Here is a 25,232-nt window from a genome sequence, read left to right as displayed (position 1 = left end):
AAATAGGAGCAACAGGTGGAAGATAAAGGTTGTCCACGGGAAACATACGCCAAACTCTAAGACCGGTCCCAAGCTCCTGCCCCATCCTTGGATCCTGCACAATACATCCATAATAGTTAAAGGTAAGGCGATAACCTAGTTCAGCTAATTGTCCCACAGAGAATAAATTATAGGATAGGTCAAGTACATGGAAGACTTTAGGAACTAAAAGGTTGGAGGTCGAAACAGACCCTACACTATTTCCATGTAAAGTGGAACCATCGGCTATATTAATATTTTAAGGGTGTGGTGCAGGGTCAAGCTTAGAAAATAAGGACAAGTGAGGTGTCATGTGGTTGCAACAGGCAGAATCAAAGAGCCAAGATTGAGACTTACCAGGCAAGACTGATAGAGAGCAGTGGAAAGAGATGCATTACCAACCATTTGAATAGCCTGAGCTATTATATCCTGTAGTTTAGTTGAGAAGAGGTGGATAGAGGATCTAGAAGACTGAGACTCAGCTAAGATGAAAAGCATTAGCAGAGTAGACTTAGAATTGGCAACAGTTGCAGTAGATTTGTTATGAAAGTAACAAGTCTCAATAGTGTGGCTAGGACGCTTGCAATAGTTGCAGAACATTTTGTTGGGCTACTTAAAACGATTGGCAGAGCTAGAGGCATCAAACCTTGATTACGAAGGTTGCTTTATAGGAGCATAGGGAGCAATAGCCAGAACATTCAACTTATTCTGGGCTTGAAGGGTTGCAAGATGAACTTCTTCTCTAGCCAACTCATTTATAGCAGCATTAAGAGAGGGACGAGGAATGCGATTAAGAAGATGACCTCGAATGAGCTCATAGGCTTTGTCAAGTGACATAAAAAACTCATAGAGACGGAATTCATCTTGAACAACAACATATTGTTAAGCATCTTTTGAGCATGCCCGAGTTAGATCAGAAAGGTCAATTTGGTCCCAAAGGAAGCGAAGCTAATCATAGTAGTCATTGATAGATTGCCCTGGTTCTTACTGGAAGTGATGCAACTCAACCACTAACTGATATTTCATGGATCCATAAGAAGTTGAATATCGTTTGGCCAACATATCCCATGCAGATTTTGCATCATCAAAAATGCCCAATAGATTAGAGATGGAAGGAATGGAAGTGTTCTGGAGCCAAGTAAGGATCATATGGTTATGACTATCCAATTCAACTATGCAAGCAGTGAATGCAATAACTTCTTCAGTTTCCCCCTTGACTAGAATAGTGATTATACTAGCACAATATTGCCAAAGCATGTGACCCTTAAGAAAACTACACATAGTTTGAGACTAAAATAAATAATTCCTAGTCCCCTCCAATGTAGTATTGATGGGGTGAGGAAGAAAAATGTCTTTTTTTATCCATTTGGAGACCCAATATGCAAAAATAGTTTGCAAAAATGAAGTCTACGTGACAAACTGAGTAAGGAGAACCTAGCCTAAAAAAAGCAACCCTGGAGAAAGTCAACGGTCAACGGTCTGGTCAACGATCAATGCTCAGGGTCAATGGTCAATAGTGCTGACATGGCATGATGACTTTAGAGAGGGCTAATGTGGTAGGATGAAATAGGCACGTGGAACGCGTGTAGGCAGCAGACGATTGGCGTGTGAGACGTGTGGACTCTGAAGCAGAGCATGGTTGCAGCACGTGCGGGCACGTGCGAGCTTTGATGATGTCTTGGTTTCCACCGATGAGTAGATCAGAAAATGACGATCTTGATGGTACCCGCAGAAGCTTGATCGGAGTGATGAGCATGGCAGTGAAAGAGGATGCAATGGTTTGTGGTGTGGTTCCTTGACGGCAGCGGAAGCATGATAGTGAAGGAGCGACACCAAGAAAACAAGATTGCTAAGAAAAGGTCAGAGCGGTGGCTATGATACCATGTTAGAAATACTGAGCAAGTATTATTATATTCTTGTGTCTAAGAGTATATATGGGTACCTATTTATATATATTAGGCACGGAATGTTGTACGTTTAAATAGGAGTGCAGTACAAGTGCAGTACAAGTAATAAGAATGTAGTACAAGTAAATAAGGGTTGGGTTTCAGCCCAAAGCCTAATACACGTTAAAAAATTAAATTATATCCCCGAGTAAATACAGGTTGTCAGATCATACTTATTAATATTGTTCTCATTGTTATTATTTTTTCTTGTAGCAAGCTCATAGGAGCGAGGTACTTCAAGTTGGAAGGTTTCAACGAGGACAATGAGGGCGAAATAGCATCTCCGGTGGATGTGGAAGGCCACGGGACACACACGTCGTCAACGCTGGCAGGAAATGCCATCGCAAATGCAAGCCTTTCCGGGTTAGCCCAGGGGGTGGCGCGGGGGGCGGTGCCGTGGGCCAGGGTGGCCATGTACAAAGTGTGCTGGTTGGGCTCTGATTGTGCCGAGGTCGACGTCCTTGCGGGGTTTGATGCCGCCATACACGACGGCGTTGATGTTATATCTGTCTCCGCCGGCGGCAATTATATTGAATACACAAATGACCCAATAGCAATAGGATCCTTCAACGCCATGAAGAAGAATATCATCACCGTGGCCTCTGCTGGAAATAATGGGCCGCAGGCACAAACAGTTTCGAACCACGCTCCATGGCTTTTGACCGTTGCAGCTAGCGGTGTCGATCGACAGTTCCGGAGCAAAATTGTGCTAGGCAACGGCCACATCAGTTCGGTATATCCTCACTTTTAACTAAAAACATATATCTCAAACATTTTTCAATTTCATGTTTGATTCTTCTATTTCTTTTTTTGTTTAAAGAAAAATCTTCGACATCTTTAGTTATTATTTAATTATCAGGTAGTATTAACCCCGGGCCAATATCCTAAGAAGGTTACTATTTTATATATATAATGGTAACTTAACCAAAGTTAATTAATTTTAAGAGAGTTGCTTGATTTAATGTTCATAATGAGAAAGGGTAATCATTGAAATTTTAATATGCCTGGGTAGCTTATTATTTATTAAATAGAAGAATATAAAATTAATAACAATAATATATCTATTTTTTAAATTTTAATACTTTGGAGCACTGAATGAATTGGTGTTAGTAACCTAGTTTTAAAGGTGTTTGTATTATCATTTATTTCCATAGTCCATCCTATCTACAAATACATTGTTCTTTTTATTAAGGTAATGTTTGGAGGCATAAATTTTGAGACATGGATTTGATTTTGTATAGATTTAGATGAAACTTAATGCATCTTTATACTATTCTAGCATATTAATATATTACTGAATGTTTTCTTACCAATTAGCTTATTTGTGTGCTGACCCCAATAGGAAACCCTATCCATGTTTTTTTGTCACATTTTGGTACAATGAATTTTGCACTGGAATTAAAAAGATGATATTTAAATCTAGAGTTCTTGTTTAGCTCAATAAATTAATGAATTGTAAATTTGAAATCTATTTATAATTAAAAACGAAATCATAAAAGAATGGTTCATTCTATTATTTTATGTATAATCCAAACAAGAAATATTTTATATTTTAGAGGTGCACAATCGCATCTATATGGATTTCATTTCACAATGATGAGGAAAACATTAAAAGGTTGAATATCAACAATACTAAAAGGAGCAAACACCAAAAGTAGGATAAAAAAGGCATAAACACAACTCACTAGATACACTATTATACTTTCAATATAACATAAGTGGTTATTAAAATAGGTACATAAACCAATAAAAATTTAATACAATTGATTAATATCATTTACATTGATAAAATAAGTACGAACCAACACTCAATGTCCACAGCGATGAATAAACTAAGAAGGCATCTAGAGGTTTAAGTGTTGGAGAACTCCTCTATAATCCATCCACTATTGTCTATCTAAAGTACTTAATCAAATTTAGGCATCAAAAGGCTATTGTGAGACCATGCTTTTGTTAAATTTTATTATGTAGAACAACTCCAGGAGATCAATCCAGGGGAAAATCTCAATGCAAATTACTTGACCTTATAGATTTTAGTATTATCGATTAAACCCATTTATAGGAAATTATGTAAAATCCATGGGTTTTTTGTCAAGTAATAAGTCTAATTAAGGTTTTCCCTCAACTTAGATAGGGATATTAGCATCGATTATCACATTGTTCCTATTGAGAACATGCAACCTCACTGAACTAAGCACCCACTTGTAGACATAAATTAACATAAATTCAACTTCAATAAATTTACTAAAATCATCTTTTACGATACCAATCCCTTTTGACCATACAAGAATAGGTGAAGCTCAACATGTCTAGAAGAGATACAAAAGAACATTATTTTGCTGATATTATTATCAATATTCAATGTTGGTTTATTTATACCATTATTATACCCTCCTTATTCATCAATTGTAAGTTTCCTTATCAAGGAGACCAAGGTCTTGCAAGTTTAAAGCCATGAAAAAATTCCAATGTACATAGGATAGTGTTTCCAAACCTATGGTAGAATGTCATATGGTTCAGTACTATAATCAATTAGGGAATTGTCGGCACGTCCTAAAGTCTAGATTATGCTAAAGCCTAACCCCTTATCAAGGTAGGTGGTAAGGTTGTGAGATCGAATAACCGAATTATTTTTAGCCTCAATAAGGTTGAATTACATAATGAGATCAGGGGCACCCTTAAATGCGAAATCATACTTGCCATTTCAAGAATGATTATCAAGATAATCATAAATAGAGACACACCCAAGGTAATGAAGTTGTAAAGCAGTAGGGGTCCTTAATTAGATAAAACAATTCATGAAGGGATTTGGAAAAGAGGTAAACAATGAGATGGAATCTATGGTTGGAAACCATAATCACTTTTTGAAATATGTTAGGGGCACCAATTACCTTCATTAAAACCATTTAAAGACATAAATATACAAGATGAACTCTTGCCAACAACATTTAGGCAACCTCAATATGGTGACACCTGAGAACTAACTAACCATGTAGAGAATTTCTAAATATTGATACCATTGAATACACTATTATGTGAAGACTATTTTCATCAATGCTCAAGGGTGTCAACCTCATCTAGTGTTTGAGTCCCCACTTGAACTTGATTAGCAATTTCTACCAAATATATATACAAGTTGTTTGACACACATTTCGGCAGAGATCAAGAAGGCAAAGAAGTCATGGATCTAGAGGCAATAAGGTGACCATGCTAATAATTTCTATGAAATTGAGACTAAAAGTTCAACATGAAGGCTCCACAAATTATAAGTTTAAGCTAGGATGTAAAATAGTTTCATTCATAGCTTGAGTTAGAGACAAAGTTTAACTTTTCTCTTTTGACGAGTCTACCTGAGGACTTTGTTGACCTACTCATCTATGGCATAAAAGGGGATTCAACACTATAATACAAGAAGAGGATGAAAGACTTACTGATTAGCATGTTATCTTATCCTTGGCAAATGACCAAATGAATTAAGAAGACAAAGGAAGAACCGAAGATTTTTTTATTTTTTTGGCAATTATACTCCCCTAAATCTGCGTTATTGGAAATTCTAATGTAGATTAAAAATGTTGACTAGTTTAGATCGATGGCTAGGGAAAAAGGAGAAGGCTAGCACTACCAATTTGGACACAAACAAGTATTGTTAATTTCTTTGAGAATGCAGGAACAACACTTATGAACATAGAAATTGCAAAAGAAAAATGAGCAAGTGATTGACTATATGATAACACAAAGGTTCTAGGAAGATATGTTGTTGGTGATTTTTAATTTAATGATTATGCTATTAATAGAGTACAACTAGTGGATAAAAACATACAACTAGCATTACTCACATTGTTACAAATGGGCTAGCTAGGTAAAAAGATTAGTGCTACTGAGCAATGGAGCTAAGGATCGATGAAAAAAGATGCCTAGTAGTCAAACTTGCTAGATAAAATAAATTTACTTGTTGGATAAAAATCCAAGATGTTTTTCACTCCATCACAATGACAAACTAGTAATTATCATTGTGATTTCTTATAGCATAGTGAAAAGACTTTTGGTAGACAATAGTAGCTTGATGGATCCCCTATCCTATTCTATAATTTATGTCGACAAAGCAAAACTCATTGACGAAAGATTAAAAGCTCCCCACCCCCTAGCTCCACAATGATTATGGACTTATTTGTTATGAAAAAAGATGCTTAACATTTAACACTATATTTAGGAGACTAATCTTAAACCAAATAAATGTTGACTCGACTTAGCATAGAATGGAATTCCTTACAAGGAATATATTAAGGGTAAATGCTCAATTAGTTGCATGTAGTGCTGCATGGTAATGCTAAAATGGAAGGTCAGTGTCTTAACTATAAACAATTAGGATGCTTAGTAAAGAGTAGAAAATTTATATTGGGGAGAGTGACCAAGTTAAAGGGCAACATAGGCTAGGATAAAATGTAGGTAATATTGTTGCTTGACGAAAATGAACAAATATTTTAGATTGGCAATAAACTATAAAAGCCAATGAGTTAGTAATTAGTGTAGCTCCTTGTAGCCAATGCCAATGTGTTTTCTAGCCAAGTCTACATCCTAAAATAATGGTGCACAAGAGCTTTGTATAGACCTCAACTATTTACATATTGATGAAAAAGAAAAAAAGGAAATTTAAACTCTACTACAATTATGAAATTTGACTAAAGGAGAGTAGTCACATTCATACAGCTAGGAGGCATCATCTTATATAGATTTTCTCACATAAAATATAAACTCTATTAAAATGTGACTAATTAAATTTTATCTATCTTATTTCAGATTTGTAGCATTTTTCAAAATTTAAAAAAAAAATGATGCATAGCACGAGAATCAAATTCACTGCATAACTTATGATATTTAAGTTATTACCACAAATATAATTTTTTAATGTTAGAATTAAATTTATAAACATAGCAATTGTTATCTTCCTAGATGTAATTTGGACTATATTCGGAATTTTGTGCATATTCTTACTGATAAAGCAAGGTGTAGTAACCATTATGCATCTTAAATATGTATACATGCTTTGAGTTATTCACCAAGTGTAAGAAGGTCACAACTATAGGAATGCTACATTAATTATATCAGAATCTAGCTTAAAGATGGAGCTCATTAATTATATAAGTTTGGCTTTATCAAAATTAATATTTGAAGTCAAAATTGTCCCCTTTTCATAACGAAAATGTCCATCATAACTTTTAAAAACTTTGAAGAATAAGGTCTTCTTAGAATAATTGGGAAATAAAGTGAAATGCACCAAACCTTTGTTCTCTATCTTGTCCCCACTAGCCAAGAAAGAAAAGTAGAGGAGTGCAAAGATATTAGAACCTACTCCTAGCAAGGGAAGAAGATGAAACATAAAAGAATTACAATTAAACTTATACAAGGGGTTGGGAAGCTAAAAAAAAAAACATATGAACATTTAAATTAAACATTGAAACCATAAAATCAATAGAAAACTAACATAGAGGACAACATAGGATCCTTGATTCCAAAGGAGAAATGGTATGTCAACAAAAACATTGTTAGATCGATTGAGAGTCAAGGCAAGTACTAATCAAACCCTATTTTTTTTTTTTTTAGAAAGAAATCCCAATTAACCTTTTAGGTTATGTAAAACATCATGAGAAGTGAAGACTTTATTAAAGCAAGTTTAGTTGGCATTTAATATAAAGTAATCAATGCATTTGGGATGAGTATGATAAGAGGTTTAGTAAAGGAAGAAAAGGAAGTCCTTTGTGGGAGGTGGGAACTAATAGCCACAAAAAGTGTGGAGAATTTCACTTGTGAAATTGTCCGATACAGAAAATATAGAGTGGAGGATGAGTGCTTATATACATGGTTCGGTTCAAGATCTATAGACTTAATATTTTAGATCAAGTCGGTACACTCACATATATCAAGCCCATATGGTATAAGATCTAATGGCTTGTAACTCTAGGAAAGCAATATAGTAAAGTTGAGGTGCGTAGCTAATTCTCTTGATGTGCTAAATGGTTGGAGGATAAAGTATGTGACTAAGACCAATAAGGATCATCTAAGACTAGTAGATGGATCCCAATAGGGTTAGGATGTAGGAAGTAGGATTGGTTTGAAGGCTGTTTGAGCAATTTATTTTGTAGAATTGGACTTGTTCCAAAAGTGACTTCCGCTTAAGATAGAGAGTTTGAATTGGGTTCGAGTGTTCATGCATATGTTCCTATAGATGTAAACATGTGGTAGAGGAGCGGTTGCGATTAGATTCCCACAGTTTTGTGGTCTTTCCCATGATTGAGTAATCGATCCTAGTTAGTTGCATGACAAGTAATGACTTTCATTTAAGAGGTTGTTGGAACTCACACGTAAGGGGGAGATTGTTGAGATTCCACCTGTGAGTTTGACCTACCTTGAAAAAATAAATTGGAGGATCAATGAGTGCTTATGTACATGACCAAATTCAAAATCTAATTAGCATAAGTTTTTTGGTCAAGTTAGTGTTCACTCATATATATCAAGCCTCCTTGTGAATACTGCCCTAATGATAACAGCTTAAGAGGTAGAATGTATGATTAGATGGACAAAACTATACAAACATAAGGCAATCAAAGATATAGTGTATCGGTCGTAAGAACAAGAGTAGAGAGAAGATGATGACCTCAATTGCAGGAAACTGAATGAGTTGTTATAGAGGGATCATGTGAGTATAATGATGGTGTGTTTGGAAACCAAGTTGATCATGAAAAACTAGAAAATCACCATGGATCGTGAGCTATCATAGGGCTAGGAAACGTGGATCAAGCTAAGGAAGGAGATGGTAGGCAAAGAAAGGATTTAGAAATTTAGTTCTAAGGGTTGGTCAAAGAGATGGGTACGATTGAGGCTCCTCTTCTATGCATTGTTATGTATTAGTGCTTTGCATGCTATTATGCTATGTACTAAAATAAAATTGTGACATATATATTGCATATTTTGTGGCATAATAGGAAGTGAGGTGCACAAATAAAGAGGCTAGTTTGGATAATCCATACCAGTTCATTTAATTTAGAAAAGAAATCGCCATTATAGTTTAGGTGAGAAAAGAAAGGATGTAGCACAATCTTTTTTTTTTTTTAAAGGTAAAAGTAAATTTATAACTTAAAGTGATAACAAGAAAGAAGCTTGGTAGCTAGAATACAAAAAGAAAAAAAAAACTAGGAAAATGCAGAAATAGGCAGCAACAAATTCAAGGATCAAGGCCCAATTGATGAACAGTAAGCAAACAATTCATTCCAGCCTAGCATATAAAATTCAGTACAATAATGACTCTAGTTGTAGATGTTGCTCTGAATTTTTTTGAAAATCATTGAGGGTGAAGAATAGGAGTCCTGCAAAACTCTTGCATTCCTTTCCTTCCAAAGTTCCCAAGATATGGCAGCTACGAAAGCACAACACATCTTAGCTTTTTTTTTTTTTCTGATTACCTTTATTGGTTGAGGAACTCTAGCTTGAGAGCAGATTTTGAAAAGATATTGGCATGGTCCAAGAAAGCTTGATAAGATGCAGCATGTGAGCTCTAATCTCCTTGTTGTAGGCATAATCTTGGGCAAATGAACTTGTGAAATTTGGGGAGGCACCATTTAAAGAAAAAAAAAATTTGTCAAAAAGAAAAAGGAGTGGATCAAGTGAAGGGAATAAGAAACATCGCTTAAAGAGATAATCCTATATATATATATATATATATATATATGATAAAGTAGAAGTAGCCACATCTATACATAAGGGAAGGATTATTGAGCACTGAGGCCAAAGAGGCAAAAGAATGCTAGGCATTTGTAAAAGCTTTTATATCTTTGCCCAAGTTGATGACAAGTTGAAAGTGTGTATATGGATTTTCCCATACCAACTCATTTTTCTTTAGTAGGTTTTTACGTGCATTTCAATTTTGATGAAGGTTTATCTTCTGACTTGTTTGATTTGTAGTTTAAGGAAATAAATAATTATTCAAATAGGCTCATCTCCAACTCATCCCATATAATACTTTTATAGATCTTTCCGCACATACTTATTATTGCTGCAAAAAATAGGTTGATCTCTAACTATGACCACCTGCAAGGAATCAAACATAAGAGACTTGCAGCACCTAGGGTGCACTTCGGGGGATTGCTCCGGTGCTTAAGTTAAAGAGTGTGGGAGGATAAGATTGCAATAGTAAGAAAGAATAGACAAGAATGAGATGCTTATCTCCTCTTAGAGTACCCCTTTTATAGTAGTGGAGGTCATACCTCTATTAAATTCAGTATTTATCAATAATTTGAAGGAGAGAGGTTTTGATCTATTTTAAAGGTATTTATAATGGTGAAGAATGGTGGTTCCTTAACTTTGATCTTCAAATTGATATACCCTATTAATTTTCGCTATATCACTTACATTGGTAGTTCCATAGATTATATCATTAGCACACACTTGCACTAAAAGTTTGTCATTTAAAAAATTTTAAAAAATAAAGTTTTTAAATCTACATAACGCCTAGGTTAACTAAAAAAGGTATTCCTTGACTATTTATGGCTTTAAGAATCAGGTTTGTCCTTCCCATGATCATTTAAAATCTAATCATTTAGAAAAAAAATTGCTTTAATTCCAATTAGTAGTCCATGTGAGGGGTGAATTGTACTGTGAATCAATGTTAATTTGAAAAATCCATTTCACATAATTTGTTCGAATAATCAATCATGCACAAATATAGATAATGCTAGAAATTATGAGAGTTTGGGATAGAAAAAAACCCTATTTATAAGGGTCTAGTCCAAATATGATACATACCCATTTCCATTATTAATTTGAGGTGCCTCCTTGATATTTCCACCACTACTAATTTTTTCATAGTGAAGATCAAGCTAATTTTACAACAATTTTTTGATTCATAGGACTTGTGTCCAATTTACAAAAGAACTTCACACATTTAGATATCACAACTAAAGAGTAATAAAATTAGGCAAGCCAATTACAAGCTCAAATTATGCACTTCTAATGAGAAATGCACAACATATTTTACTTCTACTCCAAACATTGAGCTCTTCAATCTATAATTTTTGAAACTAGCATGGAAGATTTAAAAAAGTATAATTTCTTCAAATTTAAAAAAGCAGCGATCTCTAATTGTTAAAATTTTGCAATTTTCCAATTATTCTTGAATGAATCTAGTAAATATTCGTTTGCAAGTTTACATTAATAAAGAAATAAATTTGAAAAGATATTATACTTGAATTCAAATTGCATATCCACAAAGATATTTCAAAGATTATATAATTAGAGGAACTTCCAGCTACGATAACATTGCAACATAATTTTTATAATTTGATTGATATTCATATCTTCCCCACATATACCCTGAACAAATGATTAGATATGTAAATATTTTTCAATTAAAACAAGAACGATTATATGTATCTTTTAGATAAGGTCTATGCAAACGAATTACCTTCATAGTCGAACATTCTTATAATCAAACTAAAACTAACTAGAATTATGGGTAGTAATATTTTTGAAATCATCTCCAATATACAAAAAAAAACTACGTACTAAAATCCTATTGTTAGCAAACTTGAAGATTTCTCTTTTAGAACTTTTATATACTAAATCAATTTTGTATTTTAACAAGAAAGAAATAAAAAGGGAGTAAAAATACAAAAAAAAAAAAAAATGACTCTTTTGTTGGGATATTTAGTCATTAAGATTTCCTAGTCATAGAACTAAAGAACTATTACTTACACATTTTCAAATGAATATGATTATTTAATTAAATTTAATTAGATAGTCACAACTTTTTTTTTTTTCTAACACACCGTGGACTAATGTACATAGTAAATTTGTGTTAGTCCCAATGTAACAATCAGCATGCTAGGTAGTGTACTCAATGTACTTAAAAATTTCTTGTGATTATATTTTATTTTAATCATCACATTTTTCCCAACATCCATGGAATGTTTTCTTGAACCATAACCAACTCTTTTCATGAACTTCAATTTTCATTTATTTTTAAGTTGATCTTTGGTGCAAAAATTAGCTAATCAGTGAATATATATGTGATTGTAGGGAATTGGCGTGAGTACATTTGATACAGAGGAGAAATTATACCCCCTCGTGAGTGGGGCCGACATTCCCATTGGTCCCGGCTATGAGAAGTTTGCAAGGTACAATGTTGTTTCTTCTTGAGGCTAAACCGTCGATGTAACCGTCGACTATTTCTTCCTACAGCCCAACTTTCTTATTTTTCCTCAGCATGCTTTCCCTATGCATGTGTTCCACTCAATATGAGCTACATACTCCAACCATCTCTACCTTGGCGAATATTCACCCCTTAGGTGAAATATGAAAAAAAAAAAAAAAAAATCGTAGCTTTACTTGGGACAATAGGTTGGGACGCCTCCCATCTAGCAATTGGAGACATTGATCAAGTCCAAGCAATGATTGATCTTGTCCATTGTAACAGGCATTGTCAACATGTCTACTACATTCTCAAAAGTGTGAACTTTCTCAAGTAGTAGTTCACCAGAAGCAACAAATTTCTGATCTTGTGAAACCGCACATCTATATGCTTGGTCCTCGCATGATACAGGTCGTTCTTTACCAAGTAGATGACACTCTAATTATCACAATGCAACTAAACTTCACCTTGCTGAATAGCTCCTTAACCAATCCTATAAGCCACAACACTTCCTTGGCAACCTCAGCAACTTCCATATACTCTGATTTAGTAGTCAATAGTGCAACTAGAGACTAACCTATGGACCTCCAACACATAGGCCCTCCCATAAGGGTGAAGACATACCCTGTGGTAGTAACTCCTGTCATCCAAGTCAACTGGATAGTTTGCATCCACATATCCTAACACTGAAGGATCACCCTGTTGTCTACTGAATATAATGCCATAATCTATAGTTCCCCTCAAGTATATGAAAATTCATTTGACTGCATCCCAATGTTGTTGACCTGGATTTGAAAGAAACTTGCTCACCAAACTAATAGCTTGTGTCAGATCCAGTCTTGTACAAACCATAACATACATCAAGCACCCAACTGCACTAGCATATGGGACCTTTGACATGACATGACCATCGTCATCTCTTTTTGGGCACCGAGTGGTAGATAATTTAAAATGATTCGCTAATGGTGTACTTACCAGTTTTGCATTATCCATTCTAAATCTCTCCAACACTCTCTTAACATAGCTATCCTAAGATAACCACAATGTTCCTGAAGCTTTGTCCCTGCGAATCTCCATCCTAAGAATCTTCTTGACAGCACCCAAATCTTTCATGTCAAACTATTTGCTCAACAAGGTTTTCAAATTGTTGACCTTAGTCATACTTCTTGTAGCAATCAACATGTCATCCACATAAAGCAACTGAAAAATGAATGAACCATAATCAATGATCTTCACATAATCACAACAATCATACTCACATCTTCTGTAGCCAATCCAGATCATGTAGTAGTCAAACTGCTTGTGTGATACCCCGTGGAAGAAATACTTAAAAGGATTAGATGTTACTACTCATATCAACAAGGTCCACTTTTCTTTTCGAGAGTCTTCCCATAAGAATTCCATGGTTAAGCGTGTTTGGCTTAGAGTAATCTTGGGATGGGTGACCTACTGGGAAGTTTTCTTAGGAATTGTGTGAGTGAGGATAAAACACACTGAAAAGGACATGTGTTGGTCTGTGAGGCTAGTCATTAGTCCGATAAGGCCCGCCCCCTTATTATTTGGTCTGAGTGGAGGAGGAGAGACGTAGTGCTCCTTGGCAGACCCAGGTTGGGGCATTACAAAATGGTATCAGAGCAGTTACCTAGCCAGAAGTGTGATGAGATTCACATCGCCTGGGTTTGGAAATGTGTGGGTTCGTGTTAGCTTTACTGTGATCCCAAGAGGGGGGTGAATTGGTATTTTTAAAATTTATCTCCTAGGTATTCCTCCTAACAGCAGTATGTTCACAAGCCTATGGTTAATCTAGTGCAAATGATGTAAATATACCAGAAATTAAATAAAGCAGTTTAGACAATCACACAAGCACCAGAAAGTAGTAAAGAAAGGATGTCACGCAGATATGTTATTGAGGTTCGACCAACTGCCTACGTCCCCGCCTTGGCTAACCAACACAAGGATTATCACAATAACTTGCTCACTTAAACGGGTGGAGCGGCACCTATACAAACCAGGTCAAATTACCACAGGGCTGACCTCAACCTTTACACCAATCCTTATCGGGCTGGATTACCGCCCCCTTAGGCCACTCCTGGAATCTCTCAGGTATACAATCAAACGGTACAATATATGAGTGCTTTCACGTAAAGCAGATTTGTACCACAAATGCACACAAACACATACACCATAGATGATTTAATAATGTAAGCTCAATGTGGTCTAAACAGTTTAACTCTCAAAGATGTTTTCTATCAATGTAGTGAGTACGTGAGAGTATCAATAATAATCTGTGTATCTCAAAATATTCAATCAAACATGTTTACACATACCACCAAGCAAGCCTCAAGAATATCAATCAAAGAATATCTCAATCAAACAAATGTGTATATGCTTGGATTGCAAAATAGATAATCTTTGTTTTCGAAAAATGATATAAATACTTGTATAATATTACCACAAAGATTAGTGTAACAAGCACAAATATCTTTTCACAAATAGTTCAATAAATTCCACAAGATATTTGAGTAAGCTTGAAATATGTTTTTGTAAACCAAAAACAAATATAAACTTCCAAAGATATTGCAATGATAATGCAACACTCGAAAGTTTACCACAAGTCTTCTTAGGGTAGGCTTATTAGCAAAGCCTCCTAAGAGAACTTAGGTTATGCTCTAGAGAGAAAAATCGATTCAACCACTTCAAACAATGAGAGCAAAACCTATTAGAATATACACTCAAAGCACTTACAAATGATTTTGAACTTGAAGAAGTAAGCTAGAGTGTTTTTAGGAAAGGTATGAGCAAATGGGAATCAAAAGAAACTATTTTTGCTTGAGAGAGATTTTCTTAATCCTTTTTGCTAATCGATGCTTAATCCACCAAATGAAAGAGTAGATATAGACATACTGAAAATTTTGACCGTTGGGGACCTATTAGGGATTGTTAGAAAAGATTAATGACATTTAAATCAATTTAACCCTATTTAAAACATTTAACCGCGGTAAAAAAATAAGAGCAACCCGAGAGGTCCGATCGACCAAAAGTGTTTCAGTCGACCAGGGCTCAAATGGTTTGGTCAACCAGGGGACTTTTGAATTGAAAGGCTCGGTCGACCGGAGAGGGCGATTTCCCAATTTTTCGAGTTTCGGTCGACTAGGTTATTTTGAACTGTTTGGTTCGGTCGACCAGACCGCTGGGAATTCTGCCAAGAACCCTCCGATCGACCAGGTAGTTGTAGTACAAAAGTTCTTGGTCGACTAGATGGTCAACTGTTGACCCAGGAGGGTTTTGGTCGACCAGGGCCTTTTGAACTACAAGTTTCGGTTGACCGAGTGGTCAATCTTTGAACCAAAGGAGCTTCAGTCGACCAGGACCTTTTGAACTACCTTTGCTGGTCAACCGGGTGGTCAAACTTTGACCCAGGATGTCTTCGGTCGACCAGGCCAAAATAAACTAGCTTGGCTGGTCGACCGAAAGTGCATCGTGTGTGCATTTCAATCCCGTTTTGAAACAAACAAGCCCTATTCAAGTGCCTAGAAAATATATGTGAAAGTGTGAGTGTTCTAGAGGCACCTGGGGTCCAATTTGAAAACACTGAAAGAGTCCAGTGTTTCGGTCGACCGAAGGGTACACCCTAAGGTCTTTCTATGGTCATTTTCTCATTCATGGTTTGTTTGAACTTACAAAATAAATCATGCATGTGATGTGTGTGCTTATTACAAACCGATTACCCTAATTACTATTACAGACAAATTTCACTAAAATTATTACAATTAAGAGCATGAGTTTGTCTTCAAGTTTTGAGCTTTCACGTGCCATTGATGATATGCTAGTATGAACCTGCATATAAATTAGATATTTATTAAATACAATTGTATTTGTCATTATCAAAACTAGGGCGTGACTTATAAGGTCAACAGTTCGCAATGAGGACGTTACGTTCTGTAAGTGGGGGTGAATGTGATATGTTGTGGAAGAAATGCTTAAAAGAATTAGATGTTACTACCCATATCAACAAGGTGCACCTTTATTTTTGGGAGCCTTAACATAAGAATTCCACAGTTAAGCGTGCTTGGCTTGGAGTAATCTTAGGATGGGTGACCTTTGGGAAATTTTCTCAGGAAGTGTGTGAGTGAGAACAAAACACACTGAAAAGAACACATGTTTGTTTGTGGGGCCAATCATTAGTCTGATAAGGCCCGCCCCTATTGTCTGGTCTAGGTGGAGGAGGAGAGATACGGTGCTCCTTGGCAGACCCAAGTTGGGGCGTTACAACTTGTACCACTACCTTGGAGATTGCTTTAGCCCATAAAATGATTTCGGTAGTTTACAAACCAATTATTACTATCCAAGTTGATTGAACCCTTCTGGCATTACCATGTAAATCAGCTCCTCTAAATCACCATGAAAAACACTATCTTTATGTCCATATTCTCAAAATGCATATCGAAATGCGCCACCAATCCCAACACTGCCCTAATGGATGTGTTTTTGGCCACTGGGGAGAAGATCTCATAATAATCAACCCTTTTCCTCTGTGAGTAACCCTTTACTATTAACCAAGCCTTGAACTTTTCACCTTTTTTTTTATACCACTTTTTTCTTCCTATACACCCAATTGCAACCTATCGCTCTCTTCCCCTCTAGAAGCTTCGTCAACTCCCATGTCTGGTTTTTATGCAAAGACTCCATCTCTTCTACCATAGCACCCATCCATCTGTTTTTATCTTAACTATGCACCGCCTCTTAAAAAGTAGTAGGATCCCGGCTACTAGTAACGAGTGCATAAGAAACCAGACCATCAAATTTATACCTTGGGATGGCCTGATAGTGCATCTGGGCCTGTCTATATATAGCGATATTGTGATGCTGCTAGTCTTGTGAGATAGAACTCCCTACATTCTAAACATTGTAATCTCCACTTTGAGTCTCTAGCTCCATCTACACCACATGCTCATTGTTGTTGTAGTTTTCTAGCACTTGTTTCTTTTCTTCTTCCCGAGTACGCTACAACATGGCTTTCTCATACAAAACCACATCTCTACTGATCATCACCTTGTTTGCCTTTAGATCCCATAACTTGAACCCTTTCACCCCTTTCTGATATCCCAAAAAGATGCACCATCTAGACTTTACATCAAGTTTTGATCTCTTTTCACTAGAAACGTGCACATAAGTTGGACATCCAAACACCCTCAAACTAGAGTAATTTACCATGCTGCCTATCCATGCCTCCCCTATAACTTTTCTCCCATCTAGTGTTGCCCTTGGTGAAGTGTTAATAAAGAAACACACCATATTTATTGCATTTACCCAAAAATTCTTTGCGAGCCCTGCATCCAGCCTGAGACATCAAGCTCTTTTACCTATAGTTCTGCTCATCTTTTCAACCACACCATTCTATTTTGGTGTCTTGCATACTGTGAAGTGTCTCTTTATGCTATATTGTTTATACAACTCCATAAGCCTCGAATTTGTGTACTCAGTTCCATTGTCTGACCTGAGGCATTTGATCTTCTTCTCGATTTGGTTTTCCACTTCAGCTTTCAACAATTTAAACTTGGAAATACACGTCTTTGACTTGTACTGCACGAAGTACACTCAGACCTTTCGTGAGTAATCATCAATAAAACTCACGAAGTACATATGTCCTCCTTGTGATGCTACCATTTACCGACCCCCAAACATCTGAATGAATGTAGTCAAAAATTCCCTCCGTATTGTGAGTGATTGTTTTGAATTGCACCCTCTTATGTTTCCCACGAACACAATACCTGTAGAAATTCAGCTTGCATGTTTTGACACCCTTCAAAAGATTTCTCTTATAAAGCTCCATCATCCCACGCTCACCTATATACCCTAAACACATATACCACAAGACAGTATTATCTTACTCAAACTTTACAACTGCAGCTCCACCTACAACTATGGTACCTAGCATTTTATAGATATTCTCAGGGTACTTTCTTGCCCTTCATCACGGTTAAGACACCTTTACTCACCTTCATCTCCCTACTTACAAACTTGTAACCAAACCCATTACAGTGTAAAGTGCCCAATGAAATCAAATTCTTCTGTAGATCTGGTATATGCCTAACATCGCATAATGTTCTCACAACACCATCAAACATTTTGATTCCGATATTCCTTATTCTAAAAATTTTGCATGAAACATCATTTCCCATCAGAACAGAACTAGAATTTACTAACCTATAAGTGGTGAATCAATCTTTGTTTTGTGTCATGTGATAGGAGCACATTGAATCTAAGATCCAAGAATCTATGAGACGATCTGAACTAGATGAAACTAAAAGAATATCACCATCACTGCTCTCTGAGTCTCATTTTTCCACTACATTCATAGATTTTGATGAACCCCCTTTATTTTTTGCATTCCCCTTCTTTCTTTCTGGACAATTTGGTTTTATGTGCCCCTTTTTACCGCACTTAAAACACCGTACAACCTTCCTCTTCCTGGAATTGGACCGAACCTTATTGTTACTTGGTCCACTCCGGAACTTGCTTCTCCCACATTCCTGGTTACCCTTCACCACAAGCCCTTCACCTTGTAAATTCTCATCGCTGGCTTTCTTCCTCTGATGAAAACCTAAAAGAGCACTCATGATATCCTCCAATTCTAGAGTTTTTTGTCCCCATTTCAAAGTTGTAACCAAATTTTCATACGTAGGAGACGTAGGTAGAAAATTTAGCAGCATCAATGTCTTGTCTTCGTCTTCGAACATAACATCAACCTGCTTCAAACAACATATGATTAGATTGAATACATTGATGTGTTGATTCAAATCCAAACCCTCTGACATCTTAAGCCTATACAATTTCTACTTAAGATACAACTTGTTCATCAATGACTTGGACATATACTGAGTTTCAGTCAACCTGCAGCCGAAGATTCCTCATTTGTGATGTGATATATCACGTCATTAGCCAGACAAAGCCTCATTGTTGCAACAACCTTCGCTTCCAATTCCTTCCAACTCTTGTCGTCCATGACTTCTGACTACCTTTTGTATAATGCCTTCAGCCTACCCTGCAGCACTAACAAGTCCTTAACCCTCCTCTGCCAAAGTCTAAAATTTCCCGATCTATCAAACTTAACAATGTCAAACTTCGCAGAAGAAATCCCAGCCATTATAACCAATAGCTCTGATACCAATTTGTTGTGCAAATTAATGCGCAATGAAAAACCGTTCCCAGATCATGCAATGCAACAACCAACGATGAACAATACAGAAATACAATCACACATAGATAATAAGGAAAGAAAATAAATAATGACACAAGAATTAACGTGGTTCGGCAATGTGCCTATGTCCACGAGAGCAAGCGGGAGCTGATATTCACTATCATCAAAACCAGAGTTACAACAATATATATATATATATATATATATATGTTAACTGTACATGTACAAAGCGATTAGAAAGTTTCCCAAATACCCCAATATCAATCATCGGAGGATTTGCCTTCGAACCCCCAACCTATTGATCTTCTCAATTCAAAATTCCAGACTAGCACTGAACAAAAATGTCGACGGTTTCATCAAACCGTCGACATTTTCTTACTGAGACTAAAATTGTTGACGGTTTTAGACGAAACATCGATGGCTTCTTCCTAAGGCTAAACCGTTGATGTAATCGTCGATTAAATCGTCAACTGTTTCTTCCTGCAACTCAGCTTCCTTGTTTTTCCTTAACATATTTTCCTTGTATATGTGTTCCACTCAATATAAGCCACATACTCCAACATACTTGATTTTTCTCTCATTTTTCTGTGCGGGTTTTTCTATTGTGATGTTTCTCTAACAAGCTGCTGGCTTGTTCTCCTCTCCATTAAATGAAATATATTCTATCGTTTGAGAGATATATATATATATATATATATATATATATATATATATATATATGTATATAAACTGCTATTAATTTGTACAGGCTTTGTATACGGGGTGCAATTGACCCTGCTAAAGTGAATGGAAAAGTAGTGTACTGCAGGGAAGAAATCCGATCCGACTACGCAGTAAAAGCAGGCCAAGGGATGGGCGCTATCATTGAGAGCTCAGAGTTTCTGGACACCCCAGCAATATACGTAGCTCCCGCTACCATGGTGAATGCCACCACTGGCCAATCCATTGATGATTACATTCATTCAACCAAGTAATTAACCTACCCACCTGCCTACCAATATCACTACTCCTCATTTCACTATCTCAAACTAATTAATTCATTAACTTTTAAATTTTGATCAGTATATCTTGCATGGATAATTTAATTTCTCCGTATGTATACTATACGTATGTATCTGGCAGATCACCGTCGGCTGCAATCTACAATACCCAGGAAGTGAAGGTCCCGGCGCCGTTCGTCGCTTCTTTTTCATCTCGGGGTCCCAGTCCCGCATCATCTCGCCTTCTCAAGGTATATAAATTTAGCTAGTTATTCAATCAGAGTCTGGAATAAAATGAAATGAAATGAAATTTGTCATTTGTTTTTTTGTTTTTTTTTCTTGGTCTCCGTATATATAGTTTTTGACATGGATCACGAGACTTAAGTAGCGAATGTATACTAATCAAATGCTCGAATGTGTTGTGTATCTTCTACTGCGTTGTGTATTGACATGAACAGCCAGATATTGCTGCGCCTGGTATCAGCATTCTAGCATCCTACACCCCACTGAACTCACTTACTGGGTTGGCAGTTGATACCCGTCATTCCAAATTTAAACTTATGTCTGGGACTTCTATGGCATGTCCGCACGTCGCCGGAGTGGCTGCATATGTGAAATCCTTCCACCCAGATTGGTCTCCCGCTGCTATCAAATCTGCCATCTTAACAACCGGTAAAATTAGACTATCCAATTCGTTTTTTTGCTTTTTTAATTTCTTATCCATTCAAATCAAACAGAGACACCCACGCGATACAGAGCTAGCTAGCATCCATAGCACCCACTGCGCAGTTGTCATTAAAATTAATTTTGAACTAAAAATCAGTATAGTTCACAATTGAGAGTAATAAGAGTACCGAGTAGATGAAGAATTTGAAGGAGTATAAAGTTAGTTGATGATTTAAATGTCTTTTAAAATTATAAAGAAAAAAATTAATTAAGAAAAATTCTATTGACCAGTAGAATCATGGGTATTTTTTGAAAATAATTAAGATAGATCATATCAAAATCACTAATTCTACAATTACCTACCAAACATCACACATTTTCTTATCCATTGCTTTTCCTATGTATATAGTATAATTATTTAAAATTGTCACTAAGAAAATGTATGATATTTAATTGCTTAGTATAACATTATTGTATCAAAATATGGTGAATCGGAGAGGCTAGAATGCCAAACTTAGCCCCTTTTATTTTTAATTTTTTTTATTCTTCTAAAAATTACAAAATCCCATCTTATTTTTCAATTTTCCTAATTTTTATGAAAAGTTTAAAAAATCTTTTTATTATATTTTTAAAATTATTATATAAATCTAGAAGAACTACAAAAAGAAAAAAAAAAACTAATTAGAGATTTCAAGGCCCTAATATTTGGATGGAGATATGGTACTAATATATTTTGTATTTAGATGAATTTGAACAAAATTATATATAATTTTATATTACATTTTATTCAATAATCTAAAAAATCCAAATCAAAGTCATCTCCCAATAAATATATTTGTGTGTGAATGTTTAAATAATATATATATATATATATATATATATATATATATGACTTTTTTTTTTTTTTTAATTTTTTCTAGCAAAGCCCATGAGCTCGAAGGTGAACCAGGACGCGGAGTACGCGTTCGGCGTGGGTCAAGTGAACCCGACCAAAGCGGTCAGCCCCGGCCTGATCTACGACATGGACGAGATGTCCTACCTCCAGTTCTTATGCCACGAGGGTTACACCCCACCCTCTTTTGCCGCCTTCGCTACTGGTTCAAACTCCGTCAATTGCTCGAACCTCCTTCCTGGCCGAGGCTACGACGCCATCAACTATCCCACCATGCACCTCACCCTCACCAAGAACGCCACACAGTGGCCCACGGTGGGCGTTTTCCGGCGCACCGTCACCAACGTTGGTCCTCTTCTCTCCGTCTACTACGCCGACGTCAGAGCTCCCCGAGGAGTGGAGATCACGGTGGAGCCGCCGATTCTGTTTTTCTCCTATGCCTTTGAGACTCGAAGTTTCAAGGTTGTCGTAAAGGCCAAACCTATAACGTCGAGCAGCATCCGGCTTTTATCGGGTTCCCTCAGTTGGAAGAGTTGTCGGTATACTGTCCGAAGCCCCATTGTCATTCATAACCCAGATCAGAAAAAAGATAGCTAGAGCATGCATGTGTCGTGCAAGAGTATTTGAAAACACTACTTGTAAAGTGGTGAGTATTACCTATTTTGATTGAATTATAGATTGTATGTAATAATTATATATCAATTACATATTAATTAAAAGACAAATAAATGAAAAGTATATACATAATATTCTCCTAGAATTAAGGGTCAATAAAAATGGAAAGCCTTAGATTAAGGTAGAGGACACTCATCATGATCCTCAACACCCCACTGCAAGCTGAGCGTCAGATTTAAACAAACGTGAAGCTTGGATTGGAAGAATTCAAAGAGAGGTCTTGACACAGTACTTCTGGTGAAGATGTCGGCAACTTGCAAATGACAAGGCACATACTGGGTGCAAAGCTTGCCAGTGAGAACAAGTTCACGAAGAAAGTGGTAGTCTAACTCAACATGCTTATCTCACTTGTGAGAAACGGGATTGGAGCTCTTTGAGGTCACAAAGGTGATGTGTGAGCCAAAGGATTTCGGCAGCAGTGAGAGCCAAGGCACGATACTTAGATTCACAACTGAAGCGAGAAACAATAGGTTGTTTCTTGGCACTCCAAGAAATCTAATTGTCGCCAAGATAAATAGAATAAGAAGAGGTAAAGTGGCGAGTATTAGGGCATCCTACTCAGTATGCATTCGAGTAAGCAACTAAAGCACTAGGAGCAGCAGATGGATGAAAAGTGAGGCCAAAATGTAGTGTGCCCTTAACATAGCGAAGAATGCGTTTGACAGCAAGAAAGTGGTCTTTAGTCGAGGAATGTAGAAATTGACCGACAAAGTTGACAGCATGAGCAATATTAGGATGTGTGATAATCAGATATTGGAGAGCACCAACGATATATCTATAAAGCGTGGGATCCGAAAACAAAGGACCATAAGCAGACAGGTGCTAGGAAACAACCATAGGGGTGTGGACTCGTTTGCTATCAAGCAACTGAGCTCGCGTGAGAAAGTCCCGTATTTCAGTTGAATGATAAAAATTCCATCAGTGGTGGATGTAGCTTCAAAACCAATGAAGTAATTGAGAGAACCCAAATCCTTAGTGGCGAACTCAGAATTAAGCTTACAAGTAAAGCTGTCAAGAAGAGAGAAGTTGTTGCCTATAATAATGATGTCATCAACATAGAGAATCAAGTATATCATGTCAGACTTCTTATGAAATACAAAGAGTGATACGTATGCATGATTGCAATAAAAGCCAAGTTGAACAAGGAAAGAGCTGAAATGCTGAAACCATGGCGCAAGGAACTTGCTTTAGGCCATAGAGAGATTTTTTCAACTGAAAAACATAATTGAGGAAGCGAGGGTTAATTTACCCTGGGGCTATTCCATGTAAACATGTTCACTGATATGGCCGTTTAGGAACGCATTTTTGCTATCAAGTTGGCGAAGAGGCCATTTGTTGGTCACGGCAAGAGAGAGGGCAACACAGAAAGTGGTAGCCTTGATGACAGGACTAAAGGTGCCAATGTAATCAAGACCAGGTACCTGTGTATAGCTCTCGACAACAAGATGGGCTTTGAGATGCTCGATAGATCCATAGGGCAACTATTTAGTCCGAAACACCCATTTGGAACCCACAATGTTGGTGTTGGCGGGTTGAGGAACCAGAATCCAAGTACGATTATTTTGCAGGGCTTGAACTTCTTCATCCATGGTGGTAAGCCAATCAAGATTCTTAGCAACGGATTTGAATCCTTTAGGCTTAGTGGATACAAGAAGAGCATAAAGAAGTCCAGAGGATCCCACAAGGCCAAGATGATGCGTCAGGTAGCAAGTTTTAAAAATACTGGCTTTGGCTTGTGTGACCACAGGATAGGAGCCCAAAAAGCAGCTGCAATAGGAGGGCGAGCAATGATAAGCAATGCAGTGATAGGCTCAAGAGAAGCTGGTCTGGGGTCCGAGTGCGGCATAGATGGAGCTGTATGAGAATTAGCTACCTACAAAGACTCATCCATTGGATCAGGACAAATAATACACAGGGTGGATCCGAATTGAGGAATGTTTCGGGAATGTGGTGCAGGAGAAGGCGGGGGAATGTCTGTATGGGGAAGACTGGGTTCTGGAAAATTTGAGATTTGGAGGGAGGATATGGGTTGAGCGTGGGAAGTATGTTGGAAAGGAAAGTGGTTCTCATCATATTAGGCATGTCTGGTGATATAAAGCCGAGAGGTGGTGGGGACAAGACAACAAAACCCTTTATAAGAGGACTTGTAACCCATAAAAATGCAAGGAATACTACGAGGGGAAAATTCGTTACTCATGTAATCATGTAAACAAGGATAAACAAGATAACCAAAAAGATAAAAGTTTTCATAATTTGGAGAGGAACCATATAGAAGCTCAAAAGGATACTTACCTCCGAGAAGCAATGTGGGCAAATAGTTGATGATGGAAGTTGTAGTGTCAAAAGCGTCAACCCAAAAGTGAGTAGGAATGTGAGATGGAAAAGGAGGGTCGAGCCTTTCCCAGTCCCATAACGGCGTTTACATTCAGCACGATCATTTTTTATGGGTGTATATGGACAAGGGAGTTGATGATGAATGTCAGAGGTACTAAGTTGTGCTTTAAAGCAGTTACTATTGAATTGTGCACCACTGTCACTTTGAAAAAATTTTATACGAGTGGAATTTTGATTTTCCAAAAATTTTGAAATTGAATAAAATAATTATAGAAGTCAGATTTCAATTTCAATGGGTAAAGTCAAGTGAAACTACCTCAGTTTGCCCATCCATTTGGGG

General features: G+C 36.7%; 1 protein-coding gene across 1 annotated transcript in view; it reads left to right on the top strand.

Moving 5' to 3' along the window:
• Positions 1-24,649, top strand: part of LOC131166733 (subtilisin-like protease SBT4.14) — a 29,276-nt gene extending 4,627 nt beyond the window's left edge. The window contains exons 6-13 of the mRNA XM_058125307.1: positions 2,178-2,697; positions 12,033-12,130; positions 20,094-20,315; positions 20,468-20,576; positions 20,784-20,997; positions 21,912-22,456; positions 24,181-24,414; positions 24,515-24,649. Coding sequence (XP_057981290.1) covers positions 2,178-2,697; positions 12,033-12,130; positions 20,094-20,315; positions 20,468-20,576; positions 20,784-20,997; positions 21,912-22,456; positions 24,181-24,414; positions 24,515-24,649 — 2,077 coding nt within the window. The remainder of the gene's footprint in view (positions 1-2,177; positions 2,698-12,032; positions 12,131-20,093; positions 20,316-20,467; positions 20,577-20,783; positions 20,998-21,911; positions 22,457-24,180; positions 24,415-24,514) is intronic.
• Positions 24,650-25,232: the final 583 nt, after the last annotated feature.

Source organism: Malania oleifera, chromosome 10 (genome assembly GCF_029873635.1).
Source record: "Malania oleifera isolate guangnan ecotype guangnan chromosome 10, ASM2987363v1, whole genome shotgun sequence".
Classification (NCBI taxonomy): Eukaryota; Viridiplantae; Streptophyta; class Magnoliopsida; order Santalales; family Ximeniaceae; genus Malania; species Malania oleifera.
The sequence above is the reverse complement of the archived record's forward strand: the minus strand, read 5'-3'. Positions and strand labels throughout refer to the sequence as shown.